Source organism: Xiphophorus hellerii, chromosome 10 (assembly GCF_003331165.1).
Source record: "Xiphophorus hellerii strain 12219 chromosome 10, Xiphophorus_hellerii-4.1, whole genome shotgun sequence".
Lineage (NCBI taxonomy): Eukaryota > Metazoa > Chordata > Actinopteri > Cyprinodontiformes > Poeciliidae > Xiphophorus > Xiphophorus hellerii.
Window position 1 is genome coordinate 52,689 of NC_045681.1, and position 15,684 is coordinate 68,372.

General features: G+C 47.0%; 2 protein-coding genes across 2 annotated transcripts; one reads left to right on the forward strand and one right to left on the reverse strand.

Moving 5' to 3' along the window:
* Positions 1 to 1,886: 1,886 nt before the first annotated feature.
* Positions 1,887 to 4,900, forward strand: tmem130 (transmembrane protein 130). The gene is made up of 8 exons (XM_032574262.1): positions 1,887 to 2,019; positions 2,087 to 2,184; positions 2,268 to 2,439; positions 2,503 to 2,642; positions 2,972 to 3,056; positions 3,133 to 3,335; positions 3,892 to 3,998; positions 4,580 to 4,900. The coding sequence occupies exons 1-8, from the start codon at positions 2,012 to 2,014 to the stop codon at positions 4,706 to 4,708; spliced, it is 942 nt and encodes a 313-aa protein (XP_032430153.1). The 5' UTR covers positions 1,887 to 2,011; the 3' UTR covers positions 4,709 to 4,900.
* A 1,309-nt stretch (positions 4,901 to 6,209) lies between these two features.
* nptx2b (neuronal pentraxin IIb) lies at positions 6,210 to 14,786 on the reverse strand. The gene is made up of 5 exons (XM_032573331.1): positions 11,770 to 14,786; positions 9,622 to 9,841; positions 9,049 to 9,293; positions 7,959 to 8,138; positions 6,210 to 7,174 (listed from the first exon to the last, which is right to left on the reverse strand). The coding sequence occupies exons 1-5, from the start codon at positions 12,193 to 12,195 to the stop codon at positions 6,944 to 6,946; spliced, it is 1,302 nt and encodes a 433-aa protein (XP_032429222.1). The 5' UTR covers positions 12,196 to 14,786; the 3' UTR covers positions 6,210 to 6,943.
* Between the last annotated feature and the right edge of the window lie 898 nt (positions 14,787 to 15,684).

The window sequence follows — 15,684 nt, forward strand, 5'->3', positions numbered from 1 at the left end:
ATATTTCATAGTTAAATGCTAAAAGGTTATTTTCTAAAGGTGCTGTTAATCTGACAACCTGATCAGGATGTATATCCTAATTTCTTGAATAAGACTGTCTGGCATTCACACGTAAGTTTTGGTTTTATTCTCCCAGTGACTGTGGTACATCAGGGCCCTGACCCCCCCTGACCCCCCAAGTTACATCCTTGCTTATAACACATTACCATCCAACATCTTCACATGGCAGGGCGTGCATTTTCTGATGACCTTCCTCATCTGGCGTCACTGGACTGTTTGACCTTATGCATTCATTATGTCACAACAAAGGTTAAGACTGCAAAGATTATTCATAAAGAGCCCACTTTACTCAAATCTAACTCTCCAGTAACACATTCATCAATCTGTGTCAGTTGGGGGTTCTTGGCTGGTGGTACCACTTGTCTGAAAATGAAAAGATTCAAATGGTCTGGAGTTCAGCACCCTCCAGACCTGGATGGATGGATTTCTCTAAATGAACATTTAGAACATCTCATCTAAATGAAACGATGAGATGAATTAAAATACTTAAATTATTGACATCAGCAGTAAAAATGTTCAGATGCCGTTTTTTACAGGCTGACATGTTGTTGCTTCAGTGGCCTGCAGGGGGCGGCCTGTGGTTGGTGGAGGACAGGAGATGCGTCATGTAGGCCAAAACTCTGCACTGATTGTTTATAATAATCCCTCATTGATCCTCATTATCAATTATTATGAAATGAGGCTGAAGTAGAGCGTGGAGTCATAGGCAGAACATCTTTGGTTGTGTTTATATTGCAGTGATTGTTGGAAGTAAAGTCAGTTCAGTAAAATGAGATTTCTTCATCCAGAAGCTGTCCTTCCATATTTCTGCCATTTGATGCGAAAATGTTCATCAGGCTGAGAATCAGCTCTCATCATCAAAATCAATCTGTGAACAAATCACATCGCCATCCATAAGAAACATTATGAATCATTTTAAGCGTTTTCCATATTCCAGTCTTATTGATATGATTTGTGCAGATCCTGTTTTGACAGCAGGTTTCTGTTTTATTCCAGTTCGTCTTTCCTCAGTGATTCTACTTTATTCTTTTCTACAGGTTATGTTTAGGTTCATATTCCTAGTTCCCCTGTTGTGTGCTCTCCCTCGCCCCCTGTGCCACGCCCTCTCTCTCCTCACACCTGTGACCCGTTAGCTCATCAGCCCAGGGATTTTCTTCCAGCTTTCAGCTGCACAGTATTAAACCTGTCACTTCCTGGTTTCTCCTGTTCACTTTTTGTTCTGGATTCAGGTTTTTGTTCGGCTCTGGCTCCCTGTGGTTCTTATAAGCTCTTTGTAATTTTTCCCATTAAAATATTCAACACAATCCCAGTTCCTGCCTCATTTTGGGTCCACCAGCAAAATGATCTGCAGTGTTTGGGAGCTTTAGCAGGGACATGAGGCTTTTATTTCATGAAGTGTGACCTGAACCCAGCGTCCTGATTGGGCCACAGCCGTCCCGGTGCTCCCGATGGCCGCTCGCCCCACTGGTCTCAGTTTCCATGTTTGGAGCTCTAAGAGAAAAGTTTGCTTTCTGTGCTTGTTTTCTGGATTTGACCATTCCTGACCTTAGAAAAGTTCTGGGTCAGCTGTTTGACACCAGAACTGAAACACAAAGGCCAAACCTTTTCATCTGCTCTTCATGGTTTGCTTGGAAGTCGAATCATTCTCAGAAAAGCCACTTTGAGCTCTATAACCGTTAGAAAAACCAAACATCAGCTGAGCGTTCAGCTCTGATTTGTGTTTCAGAGGAAATTATTAGATCAACATTAATTAACCGTGAGAAAGCGTGACGGAACCAGAACCTCCTTCAAAAGCTGCTTGTGTTTCTGCTGCCTCCTGACTGAACGCATGCTGCCGATTTCAGGCTTTAGCTCTGGAGCTCAGAGAGCAGGCTGACGCTCCACCCTGACTCCACCCTCGCTGCCTCCTCGGTCGGAGCGCTGGGCCGTTTGGAGCAGAGCAGCAGCAGACATGGACAGGTAACAACTTCTGTGGTGTTGAAGCTGTTTTCCTCCCAGAATCCTTTCTGAGCGTTTTATTCTGCAGAGCGCATCCTGCGTGGTTCCTGCTGCGCCTCCTGCTGACGGCCGCCGCCCTGACGGAGGCCGCCGCCCTGACGGAGGCCACCGCCCTGACGGACCCGGGTACGTCGTCCAGCGGCTCCTCGGCAGTCGCCAGCGGTTTGGTTGTTTTTTGACCCTGGAACTCGTTGGTGTGTTTACGGCAGAGCGCGTCGCTGGGAGGCTGCTCTTCTACCAGACGGAGGGCGGCGCCACCTACCTGAGAGACTCGGGAGCACTGGCGTCAGGGGTTGCCACGGAGACCGTGTTTGAATTCTTGGATCCTGAGAGGAACTTCGGCTCGGCCGGGTTCAGCTACACCTGGGACCTGGGGAACGGGTACTGCGCCGTCCTGTGGCTCCGTTCTGCTCCGTCTCGTGTTTATTGTCTTCTTTGGTGCAGAGAGGTGATCCGGGGAACCGAGCCGGTGGTCCAGTACCGATACTCAGAGTCAGGAAACTACACGCTGCGGCTGAACGTCGGAGGCGACCCGCCGCAGCTCGCTCCTACTGGAGTCTACGCCCAGGAAGTCCAAGTGCTGGGTTTGTTAAACTTCTGATGCAGATTTTTCCTGGAAGTTCTGATGGAAACGATGAAATCCAGCTTCAGCTGAAACTTTCATCGTTCCTGACTGAAGATCCAGTTACAGGAAAAATGTGACTTTGCATTTTATTAGAACATTTTTAACAGTTAGCTCAGGATGTTAGCATTTCCACATTAGCTGTATTTATGGGCATCAGACTAAAGGGGGGAGAGGCCCTCTCCGTTTCTCTTGTGTTTGTGAAGGGGGTGTGAATACTTTAGCAGACAGCTGATGACCCGGTACCAGCTGGGTCCAAACCCTCACAACCCGTCTGGGATTTCACTCCAGATGCGGTCAGGAGCATCCAGCTGGTGGCGCCGTCGGACTACAGCGTGAACCAGAACTCCAGCCTGGACCTGCAGCTGGACGGGAGGTGAGCAGCACCAGAACCTGTCCGCCGGTCGGGACCCGGTTCTGTTTTCTGACCCGGTTCCTTGCTGTGTGTCCAGTCCTCCCATGTGGGTTTGTTGGCGGTTCCTGAGGAACTGCGCCCCGGACCCGGCGGCGGGCTGCACGCTGACCCTGCTGCGTGCCGCCAGCCTGCGGTTGAGCCACACCTTCGGCTCGTCCGGCCTGCACTGCCTGGACGTCAGCGCCCGCAACGCCGTGAGCGCGCTGCGGGCGACCTTCAGTCTCAAGGTCACGAGGAACAGTGAGCCTAACCCTAACCCTTACCCGCACCAACACCATAGAAGAAGAAATGGTCCATCAGAAATATCCGAGTCTTTAACCAGGAAGAACGTTGGCAGAAAACTCAGAGCAGAAAAACAGCAAGCGATTCATCTGTAGCTTTCATTGGAACGTTTTAGCTTCCCAACAGACTGAGCCCAACCGGACCGGTCCCACAGTGAGCCCAACCGGACCGGCCCCACAGTGAGCCCAACCGGACCGGCCCCACATGGCGGTCGTGGCTGAAGGATCGGTTCCGGTCTGATCCGTTTATCCCTGTGGTCCAGAGATTCCGGATTTTTCACCAAAACGAACTCCAGGAGATAATTTTCCTTCATTTGGTCCCATTAGAAACTTATGGAGCTGCTGTGGTTCCTGGTTTCGGGTTTTTTCTTGTTTCAGCTCCAGATTACTGAGATTCTTGTCAGAGGAATGGCTTCATATTTTACCATCTGTAGTAACATTGTTGCTGTCGCTGTGTGAGGTGATGAGGCGATGAAACCATGAGGTGTTTCAGGCTGACATGGGTGTTTCTGCAGATCGCTGCCACCTGCTGTTCATCCTGAGCTGCGCCGCCGTTCTCGCTGCCACCTTCTCCTTCATCCTCGCCATCGCCTGTCGCCCTCGGCAACTAAACAGCTCACAGGTACGACACACAACCAGCCCAACATGGCGGCAGCTGGAATAATGCTCCATTAGCATAATACTCTGTACTATGCCAATGCACAGTTTTATACTATGCTAGTAGTATAATATTAGCATAGTATAGTGCTAATAATTTACTAGCATTATACTATAGTATAATATAGTATGACATAGTTTAGTTAGTAGTAGTACTTGGTATAGTGTGTTGTGATCTAGAATATTGTAGTATTATATAGTACAGGGCAGCATAGTGTGGTAATAGTAAAGTATGATAGTACAGCTAGTAGTAGTATCTACATAGTACACTGTAATGTGTTGCACTGTATTATAGAATAGTGTAGTGTTTAATTTAACATATTCTAGTATAATGTACTGTAGTATAGAGCAGTGCAGTGGTAGTGTAGAATCGCACAGTGTTGCATAGTAAAGTACATGTTATAATATAGTGTGGCATAATGTAGTATATTATAGTATATTATAGTTTCCTACAGTGTGCAGACGTTTCTAGTCAAATTGTAGATCTGCAGCTTCGCTTCGTGTCGCCGGTTGCTGACACTGGGTGGGTTTATGTCCGTCCTGCAGGTTGCCGCTTCCAGCAACGCCACGTTTCTGAAGGACCAAGACTCTAAAATCATTCTCAGCTTCTCCTCTGTGGAGAAAGGAGAGAGAGTTCCCCTCATCCTGCAGCCTGGGAGCCAGTACCGTTGCTGAACGCCGCCCAGGAGCTACATGGAGCTACATGTTCACCTTTACTCACCTGAGTTTGGGACTGGAACCTCCTCAGTCAGAACTGCTCCTCACATCTCCTCCTCCTGGTTTTCTGGATTTCTACCAGTGACCATGTGAGTCACCAGACTCATCCCGTTATGGCTGTCATCCTAAATAAAGCTGATCGACTAGTAATGTCTGTTTCTGTTTGTCTATGAGAGGAAATGCTGAGCAGTGATTAAATATTGATGACTGATCGACTCAGAGAGGTTGACATTTAAATGGATTTAATAAATGAGTGGCTGATGTGCAGCTCATGTTTAAACAATCAGAACTGAAGGAGCTGTTCAAAAAGCGTAGACTGGGTTCTGGGTTCTGTGTTTGAGAAGTCAGTATCTTACCTGGAGTAAACCTCAAACGGTAATTTTAGTTTAGGGGATCAGGACCAGAAATCATGTGAGTCTAGTTGGCAGGTACCGGAAGAAAGCCCAGAACCTCATGAGTATTAAACCCAGCAGTCAGAGCAAATGGTGCTAGAATCGAAAGTTCTAGTGAAACATGCTAATATGTTAGCATGATTTCCATGCGAAATCTAACTGTAGACTGTTAAGAGTTGCTGTTGTGGTTGTGTTGTTCCAACAACAAATCCTCTCTGCCAAACTCCTGCAGCTTGTTGCGCTGTTGACTCGTGTTTGGTGTCGTCTAGTAGCCGAAAGTCGGTCACTTCGCCTTGAAGCCTTGTCTAAATCTGTAGAAGAGGCCTCTCTCTGGCGTCTGCTTGAATGTCCACCTTGTGGATGAGAAATAGCCTTCAAAGGGTCAAACAATGCTCCACCATTAGAACCCCCAACATGGCTGCTATTAGGATACCTGAGCTCATCTGTAGGCTGATTGGCCAGCTGAACAGGTATACCTAATAAAGCGCCCATCTGGTTTAGAAATGATCAAATATTCAGTAAGTTAGGAAGTCTTAGATGAAATTAAAACATTTCATTTTCCTGAACAGCTTTGGAGGAAACCAAGGTGGTGGGGCTTCTCACCTGACCTTCTGGCCTTTCACCAGTTAAGCGTTGCTAATACCACATAGTGCACCTGTTGTTGCTGTTTGTGCCAACTGAGCCTGAAGATCCCACGCAACCTGTGTCATTACCAACTCACGTCACACCTGCTTCAGCAGCTTAACAGATCCGAGACAGCGGGTAAACAACCCAGAAAGGTTCGTCCTGCTGCTCTGCACAGAGCTGAAACCAAAAACACATAGAAGCTAATGCTAAACCCAAAAACACACGAAAGCTAATGCTAAACCCAAAAACGCACGGAAGCTAATGCTAAACCCAAAAACGCACGGAAGCTAATGCTAAACTCAAAAACGCACGGAAGCTAATGCTAAACCCAAAACGCACGGAAGCTAATGCTAAACTCAAAAACGCATGGAAGCTAATGCTAAACCCAAAAACACATGGAAGGTAACGTTACTACTACAAACGCATGGAAAACAGCTGCAGCGACATGTATCATCTTTATTCTCTTTCTGTGATGTCAAAACAGGTAAAAAAACCAAACATTTAATGGCACTTAGACGTCTGTGAAGGCCATGTGACGAGGCGCCAACACTGTAAAACCTAATGATGGGAATTCACAAAATTAAGTAACAATTTAGATTCATAAAAATACATATTAAAGCTTTTTATAGGCTCATTTTCTACAGTGTAACACAGCAACAACATGAAGATAAATATCATTTACAGCAGTTAGTGACGAGAAATGCCCAATGTTCCTTTGGTCCTTTGGAGAACAAAGAACATTGGTTCCTTTGTTCTCCTCTTTCTTTGGCCTACTGGGAGCGAGGAAGAGGAGGAGAAAGTGGAAGAAGAAGAGGAGGAGGAGGAGGAAGAGGAAGCAGGCTGGATATTTGCTGCAACACAGAGTTCCATGAAGGGGTTCAGACACATCAGGGAAAACTTTTCCACAGATCATTTCAGATTAGACAGACTTTGACTTTACTACCAGTGGGAGGGGGATGGATGAACAGATGGATGGATGAACAGACGGATGGATGAACGGGTGAATGGATGAACAGACGGATGGATGAACAGACATCCGTCTGTTCATCCAGCCGCTCGTGAAGAGCCTGCATGAAGAGCTTTCAGAAACTTTCACATTAAAAGCTCGAACCAAACAATGGAGATGTAAACTCTGACAGGAAGTCCAGGACGGCGTTGCCATGGTGACGGCGCTCTAGAAGTTGGGGAGCCGCTCCTGGCAGACCTCCAGGGGGCGCTTGGAGGCGCCTCTGCCGAACACCTCCACGCTGCCGGGCAGCCAGGCCACCACGTTCCCGGCCAGGTAGGCGCTGCAGTTGGCCATGGAGCGGATCTCGGCCGGCTTCAGGACTCGGTCCCAGATGTTCACCTGGCTCAGCTCCCCCACAAAGGCCTGGCCCGCGTCGAACCGGCCGCCTACCACGTCCTGCGAGGGACAAACACAGCGGCGGCTAGCAGCTAGCAAGTGAACGAGAGCGCTCTGGTCAGAATGGGACGCTCCTGATTGGCCTGATATTATGGTTATCATTATTGGGATGATCACATGCAACTGGTGGGAATGGGAAAGCTGCCGCCTTCCTCCCAATTGAACTGGTTCCTCCATCACAGTGAACTGGAACCATACTGGTTGGGTTTCCCAGCAGGATCAGTACTTCTCTTTAAGATCTCTAATGTAACTGAGTAAAATACTTCACTGGAAAAATACTCAAGTCAAAGTAAAAGTGTAGGTACTGACTGTACTTAGTTACAGCAACAGGAGTAAATGTAACTAGTTACTTCCCCCCTGGTTCTGGTCAGTCTGAGGCAGGTCTTTGGGTTTGTCTGGGTCAGTGGTGGTTCTGGTTCTGGTCTCTCAGGGAGGCCATTTTCTCTCTGAATCATTACCTCTGACCTTAGCTGAGGCCAGCAGAGCTCCAGATGTTCTGGTTCACCAAGGTGAATCATTGGTTCTGGTTCTGAGTTGGGTGCTAACCAGGAAGCCTGCTTCCTGTTGTCAGCCAGGTTCTGTTAGAGTTCATGACCTTTACCTCCGGGTTTGACCCCAGCTGGTTTCCGTTCTGTCTAAACTGAAAAGCTTTAAAGACCTTCCGCAGCCTGGAGTCACAGCGGGTTCCTCCTGTGCTGCACAAAATACCGAGAGGTTCCCGCACAAAGCCCTGACCCTGTGACCTCTGACCCTCAGGCCCCCTGACCCTGTGACCTTCTGCTACCTGCTCCTGCCCCAGGATGATGACTCCTCCAGGCTTGATGGGGTGCCAAGCTGCCAGGTTGTCTCCGGCGCCCAGCTTGTCTCCGTCCTGGTAGGCGTCCCACTGGCCGTCCCGGGTCGTCCAGCAGATGCAAATGTGGTGCCACTTCCCGTCCCGGACCTCCAGCGGCAGCTGGGCCACCTGCAGCACAACCACATGTCCTGTTAGCAATCTTTATAGTGGCCTGTTGGCCACTGTTAGCGGCCTTTATAGCAGCCATTAACGTTAGCGGCCTTTATAGCAGTCATTAGCATTAGCGGCCTTTATAGCGACCATTAACGTTAGCGGCCTTTATAGCAGCCATTAGCATTAGCGGCCTTTATAGCAGCCATTAACGTTAGCGGCCTTTATAGCAGTCATTAGCATTAGCGGCCTTTATAGCGACCATTAACGTTAGCGGCCTTTATAGCAGCCATTAGCATTAGCGGCCTTTATAGCAGCCATTAGCGTTAGCGTCCTGTCAGTTTTAGTCGCCTTTATAGCGGCCATTAGCGTTAGCGGCCTGTTAACGTTAGCGGCCTTTATAGCAGCCATTAGAGTTATCGGCCTTTATAGCAGCCATTAGCATTAGCGGCCTTTATAGCGGCCATTAGCGTTAGCGGCCTTTATAGCAGCCATTAGCGTTATTGGCCATTAGCGTTAGCGTCCTGTTAGCTTTAGTCGCCTTTATAGCGCCCATTAGCTTTAGGCCTGTTAACGTTAGCGGCCTTTATAGCAGCCATTAGCGTTATCGGCCTTTATAGCAGCCATTAGCATTAGCGGCCTTTATAGCAGCCATTAGCGTTATTGGCCATTAGCGTTAGCGTCCTGTTAGCTTTAGTCGCCTTTATAGTGCCCATTAGCTTTAGGCCTGTTAACGTTAGCGGCCTTTATAGCAGCCATTAGCGTTATCGGCCTTTATAGCAGCCATTAGCATTAGCGGCCTTTATAGCGACCCGTTAGCGTTAGCGGCCTTTATAGCGACCCATTAGCGGCCTTTATAGCGACCCGTTAGCGTTAGTGGCCTCTATGGCGGCCTGATTGGCCCCGGCTGCTGCGGCCGGACACTTGCCTTGTCGTTGATGAGCAGCTCGATGGGGTTGTTGCCCCACTCGATCAGGACGATCTCGTTGGCTTGGCCCGGAACTCCATAGGAGAAAGGCGTTCCCACGCCAGGGCTGGCGCTGGACTTGATCCACATGCAGAGCGTGAAGGCGTACATCTCCGGCAGGGACTTGGTGATGCGGCCGTACAGGTAGTTGGTCCTCTGGGGGAGGGACAGCTTGAACTGCTCAGGGGACTTAAAGTCTCCGGCCCCTGTTAGGACAGACGGCAGCAGGGTTAGAGCCTAAAGCGTCCGCCGGACGTTCTGCTCTCACCTTCCCTCTGAGCTCAGCTGGACTTGGATTTGCAAAAATTCAAATCAATTTTTTTTTTTCTGCCAATTTATTCCCAACAAACCTCCGTGCATTTTATCAGAACCAACGTTCTGCTGCTGAGCAGGAACTGAAGATATTAAAGAGGAACAATCTAGAGTTACTGATCTAGGGTCAGAAATCTAGAGTCAACACACAGCTTCAGGTATTCAGGCCTGAGATCTGGGAGCAGGGAGCTCTGAGTGCCTGGTGGCTGCAGGCCGGCGTACCTTTCTCCAGCTCGCTGATCCTCTCCACCAGCGCGTTCAGCGTGCTCTCGGTCTTCAGCCGGTAGGCGGCCGTGGCGTTGGACAGCTGGCTCTTCTCCTCCTCCAGACTGCTGACCTTCTTCAGCAGCTGCTTCTCCAGCTCCCCCAGGCGGCGCTGCAGCAGCTCCCGCAGCTCGCTGGGGAACGAGGCGCCCGACAAGTTGGCCCTCATCTGCTGCTGCTGCAGATCAAACAGGAAGTGCAGCATTACAGATCAGGAGACTTCCTGCCAGAGGTGGGGACTCGAGTCACATGACTTGGACTCGAGTCAGACTCGAGTCGTTAAAATCACGACTTGAGACTTGACTTGAAAAAATGGTCAAAGACTCGGACTTGACTTTGACTTTCATGCCATTGACTTGGGACTTGACTCGACTTGAAGCTGTTTACTTGAAAAGACTTGATATTTTTTACTCAAAGTCTTAAAATTTAAAACACATTATTTATAAAGTGGCGTCATTAATTAATGTCACTCACTCCGTATCAATATGCGCAGACCGTCACTATGGTTTTCCTCTCTCCTTATGTATGTATGTGTACGTAGCTGCAGCACAACCAATCAAATTAACAGGATTTGGACGTTTAAAAAAACGCGGCAAAGCTGCAGAGCTCAGGGAACGAAATACGAAATAACCGCTCGAATATGCTTCCGCGAGTAATTTCTTTTGGCTACGTAGGTTATGAACTTTCGACTAAAAAACGAACTGCAACTTGTAAAACATGCAAGAAGAGAATATCGGATGGAGATGCCACGACGTCCAACTTTGTCCGGCATTTGAAGCTTCACAGAGATCGGTAGGTGGCGCTTTTCTTTTGCTGTAAGATAGTTGACTTTAGCTAACTTCGTGTGAGCATGTGTACTCCGGGTTAAATTGGTGATGATTTACCATAAATCCGGTCCTTCAAATGCCTCCACAAATAATGTGCACCGTGTTAGCTCAGGAAGCCGGTGGATAGTGAGCGGGGCTCCGGAACAGAAAGCAGATTCTGGACCTGAACACAGGGAACAGAGTCTCTCTGTCCCATCATGATGATGAGCCGGGTCTAGTATCATCTAAGGATGGTTGGTGTATTTGAAGACATCTACGTTGGGAAATTATATTGACAATATATTGTTTACTGCAGTCAGTGCATTAAGTCAACTGTTTTTGACTTAATGCACTGACCGGCGTGACTGTCACATGTCGCACAGAACCCATTTCCAAGTAGTATAGCTTTGCTGGGAAAAAAAAAAAAGACCAAATACAGTGACTGTCCCAAATAAATTTTGTGTTTAGAATATCTGTCCCATATTTACGGAGGACTGAAACTAACATACTTAGAAATAAAAGCAGAAAAATAAATGCACCAGACCTTCCTGAGTTTACTTGTGATAACTTCATTTATACTTATTTCATTTTTTGAAAACTATGATTGTTGTAGTGTTGATGTTTATTTATGAATAGAAGGAGTAAACTGAAGTCAAATGTAATTCATGAAAGGCTGTAATTTATTTTCTGACATCTGTTTACTTCTGACAGATTTGAAGAATACCAGATGAATAAGAGGATCACAAATGAACCTCAAATACATATTTTAAAAAGAACAAATGGTCTATTATTTGAATTTTATGTATAATTGCAAATTATTTAAAAAAATAAAAAATAAAAACGACTCGAAATGACTTGAAATTAAAGGTTCCTGACTTGAGACTTGACTCGACTTTTGCCTGTCTTTACTTGAGACTTGACTCGGACTTGAGGACAGAGACTTGAGACTTACTTGAGACTTGCAACACAGTGACTTGGTCACACCTCTGCTTCCTGCGGGAGCCTTACATCACCACCAGGGAGCCAGGGGAAGCAGTTCAGTTCAGGGAAGGTAGTTCATTTCAGAGCTAGTAAAGTAGTTCAGTTCAGGTCTTGTAAAGTAGTTCAGTTCAGGTAAAGTGGTTCGGTTCTGGTCTATTACGGCATTCAGAACCATCTGGGTTCTGACTCAGTCGTGCTTCTGATGCTAAAAATATCTATTCTGTAATTCATTATTGCTGATTAGTCAAATTAGACAAACGGATTTAATTCCTGATTCCCAGAAAGCGAAGCTCGGTTTTACGCATGCGCTCCAGCTCACCTCCAGGTTCTCCAGCCGCTCCTTGAGCCCCTGCATGGTTTTTCCGAGGCTGTCGATGGAGTCGTTGGGGTCCGTGGGAACGTCTCCCATCGTGTTCTGCTTGTCCTTCCCCCACTCGCCCCCCTTGCCGGACTTCCGGTCGCTGGCGGCCGAGGCGCAGAGGGACAGCTTGGTGGTCAGCTCGTTGATGGTGCCCAGCTGCTTGGAGATGGTGTCCTTCTGCTGGACGATGGTCTCCCGAAGCTGCATGACGGTGTTCCGCAGCTCCTCCTCCTGGCCGCCGGCGCTCAGGTCCGGCAGTAAAGTCACCGGGCAGCCGGCGTCGCCGCTGACTGCCACTGCGCGGCAGATGTACCGCTTCCCATCATCCGGCTGAGCGCAGATTAGCACGCAAAAGCTGAGAAACCCGCACCAGAGAGATAACATCCTGGTTCCCCTGAACAGAACTGTCCTGCAGGGACAGAACTCCGAACCCTGACCCAACAAACTCCGGAGCTTGTCTGCGTAAAAGCCGGTCCGCGGGGGGTTCTTCCGGCGGCTCCTCAGCGCAGCGCCGTGGAGCAGCGGCCGGGAATCCGATCAAGTGTCAGGCTGCCGCAGAGAGCCCGCTGGTGCTATTTCTGGCGCAGAGAGCGCGCAGAGCGTGGCGCTGGACACACAGCTTCGAGCGCCAAAGCCGATTACCCACAAGGTGTCTGTGAAAACGCGCTGATTGGGCGGAGGCGGCTGACGTCACGGGCCAGATAAAACTACAGTTTAGTGTTCATTAGTGAAGTGAAGAGGCAACAGGTAATCCACTTCCTGTCCAGAGAGTCCGGTTACCATGACAACGTGGAGAGAAAATCATAAAACTCGGAGATAAATCCACATACTTACAGCAGGGGCGGCCCCTGAGTCTAAGCTGCGCTGGGCAGGGCCCCAGGATGGGGCCCACACAAAAACACACCGATCAGACCAAAAGGTGGCGCTGTAGGTGATTGTATCGTAATATTCCACAATGTCGAATATTACAAAACCTGAACGCAAAGTGATTCATTTCACAGTCTGCTGCTTTCTAGACAATATTAGTTAGTTATGATGATTCCTGCTTGATGAAGACATGAACACATGAAAACATGAACACATTGCATCAGACCAGAAACATTTAAAACAGTTACTGTTTGAATGAGAAGTGTGTTTCATACCAGCTGTAAGGTCTAAATGCTTCTTTAAATCTGACAAATGAGCCCAGCAGAACCTGAGCCCAGCAGAACCTGAGCTCTGTCTGGCGGTGACCCCCTGTTGTGTGCCGTCCTGGGCAGAGAGCCTGCTGCTGTTACAGAATGCTACCACCAGTAAAAACACACAAAAACCTGTTTAAAGTCAGAACCAGAACCATCCAGAACCAGAACCGGTCTCCCATCAGAAGCCACATGTTGAATGGAGGCAGCAGAAAAGAACCAGCATGTGGTTCTAATCCGTTAGGCCCGGTTCGCTGTGAGCAGAGGGAGAAGCGACGGCTCCACCTCAGGCTTCCAGGTAACGTCAGACTGATGACATCACGACTCCAAGCGTTCAGAAACCCGTTAAGACCCCTATCAGAGCTACAAGAATCTGGACCCGATCAGGACAAACCCTCGGGTTCGATCACAGCTGAAGGTTCAGGCTCCTGCTCAGGTGATGGAGGTCGTTAACGAGGAAATGATTCCAGGTGAGTCGTCTCTGAATCAACAGGTGACTCATTTCAAGGTTCTTCTTTTCACACTTTTTGAGTTAAAACCACAAACTTCTAAATATTCGTGGGGTTTATGGAGACGGATCAACAGACAGCAGGTGAGAGACAATGACTGGATCTGAAAGGTGTGGAGTGCTTGTTAGTGAACCATCAGCTGCAGGTTTCCACCAGATTTAAACTCCAGGTTTTGAAGCGACTGAGATTAACATCCATTTTCACGTCTTCCAACAGATTCTCAGCTGGATTCAGGACTGCACTTTGACTAGGCCATTTTAACCCATAAATGTTTTTTCTCCTTTTAAACAACATGTTTTAATTTTTAATGTTTAATTTATATTTTAATGTCGTAGGTTTTTATTCTGTTTTATTAATTGTTAAACTTTAAGATTTCTATAAATTTAAAGTGGATTAGAAACTAAAATTATTATAATTATGTGTTTTGATCTAAATCTCCGACCATTTCTGAGCTGCTTCTCCACAGAACCAGAACATCTGGACTCTGGTTCTGTTCAGAAGGCGGCTGCTTGTGTTTTAATCAGGGGTCTCAGAGTAAAGGGGTTTGGATGAACTCAGACTCTGTCCTGTTACGATGCGATGAACATGTCAGGCTGCCCTGTTCAGGAAGCGATCATCAACACCTTCAGCTAGACACCGCGCCGCTCGGATGTGTGACATCACACCTACTTCCTGGTAACTGAGCGACGCAGTTCCTGGAATACCAGAAAACTGCAGGATGAGCTGCAGGCGGTGAGTGTATGTGTCTCTGCCGGGTTGCATCAAACACAAAGCGTCCTCTTCATCTGGAGAAAGCTGAGTGAGGCTGGGCCTTCAGAGGCTGAATGGAGGACGGGCGGCGCTGATGATTCAGAACCGGTCTGAAGGAGAGGACGCTCCGGTTTCATCACTAATGCAGCGGCCAGATGAGAGGGCTCAGCGTGTCACAGCGCCCCCACCGCAGCCGAGTAAAAAAACTAAATAGATCCACTAATGAAACAAGCAGGACAGCGCAATAAAGCGGAGACAAACAACTCTTAGCAGATCATTATTACTTAAGGGAGAAAGTGGCTTTATGTGTCGAATTATCTCCTCCAGGATGTGACGCTCAGTGAGGAGGATGAACAGAAACCCATTAGCTGCTGGGAGGAGACGACAAATAACTTTCAGCTCAACTGCATGAAAACACAGAGCTGGGGACGAGAAACTACAGGAAACTACAGGAGAAAACAGGGGTAACACTTTGACAGGGTGTGAATAAGACTGTCATAAACATGAGAAAGTCTTCATGAATATTTATGACTGTTGTCATAAAGTGTCATTTGGTAAATCATGACATTTTTAATACAAAGTCGACATTATTCAAAATGTCTTCATTATGACAACTTGACATTAACCAAGAATCATCATCTGTCATAATAGTAGTCATAATAATGTCATTAAGTGTTATTACACTGTCAAAAGCTTTAACAGTAATTAATATTTCCCCCTACCTGAAATAAAGCGGAACAAGTAGGACCAACAGTAAAGATTTCATTAAGCTTTATTATACTGTCAAATGATTTATTAACAGAGTCATTAATAATTCCTCTTACATCAAGTGGAACAAGTTATGAAGGTGTCATTACAGTGTCACGTGCTATATTAACATGTTATTAATGTTAAGTCTTACCTCAAGTGAAGTGGAAAACACTGGACTACTTATAACTACCATCAGAGCTGTAGAACAAACTCTTTGTACATTGGAATAAAACAAAAGATTACTTCTTCAAACAGAGGGTTTAACTTCTGGTCAGTATATTGTAATTCTAAAATACTGATTGAAAAACTAAAACAGAATGAATTATTCTTTAACTGAAGGAAATCAGTTCTTTCAACAGTCCTAACATTTTTGCTCTGATCATGTCAGCCATCTCCTTCGTTATAGTCTAACGTCTTCATGTCCAGGAAGCAGAGCTTTGAAGGAAATGCTCAGAAATTATAGCTGTTCTTGTTATAGTTAATCATGGTGAATTCAAACTTGGTGAATCTCTTCAGGACATTCTCACAGTGGGTGAAGACTCAATCCACTGAGGTCACTTCAAAAACCAATAAACAAAAAACAATGTGATCTTAATTCAGAATTTATTTAAATACCATTTTAAAAATGTCCCTTGCTGCAAACTGTCAGGATGGTAGACTGGCAGACAAATGTCTAGTTAGCATGA

Excerpts from the sequence above, each read along its gene's own strand:
- tmem130 (XM_032574262.1), top strand. Across the intron at positions 2,440-2,502 it reads ACCTGGGACCTGGGGAACGG|AGAGGTGATCCGGGGAACCG; the intron begins GTACTGCGCCGT and ends TCTTTGGTGCAG. Across the intron at positions 3,999-4,579 it reads GGCAACTAAACAGCTCACAG|GTTGCCGCTTCCAGCAACGC; the intron begins GTACGACACACA and ends TCCGTCCTGCAG.
- nptx2b (XM_032573331.1), bottom strand. The coding sequence starts at position 12,195 with ATGTTATCTCTCTGGTGCGGGTTTCTCAGCTTTTGCGTGCTAATCTGC. Across the intron at positions 9,842-11,769 it reads AGCGGCTGGAGAACCTGGAG|CAGCAGCAGATGAGGGCCAA; the intron begins GTGAGCTGGAGC and ends TTTGATCTGCAG. Across the intron at positions 8,139-9,048 it reads AGCTGCTCATCAACGACAAG|GTGGCCCAGCTGCCGCTGGA; the intron begins GCAAGTGTCCGG and ends GTTGTGCTGCAG.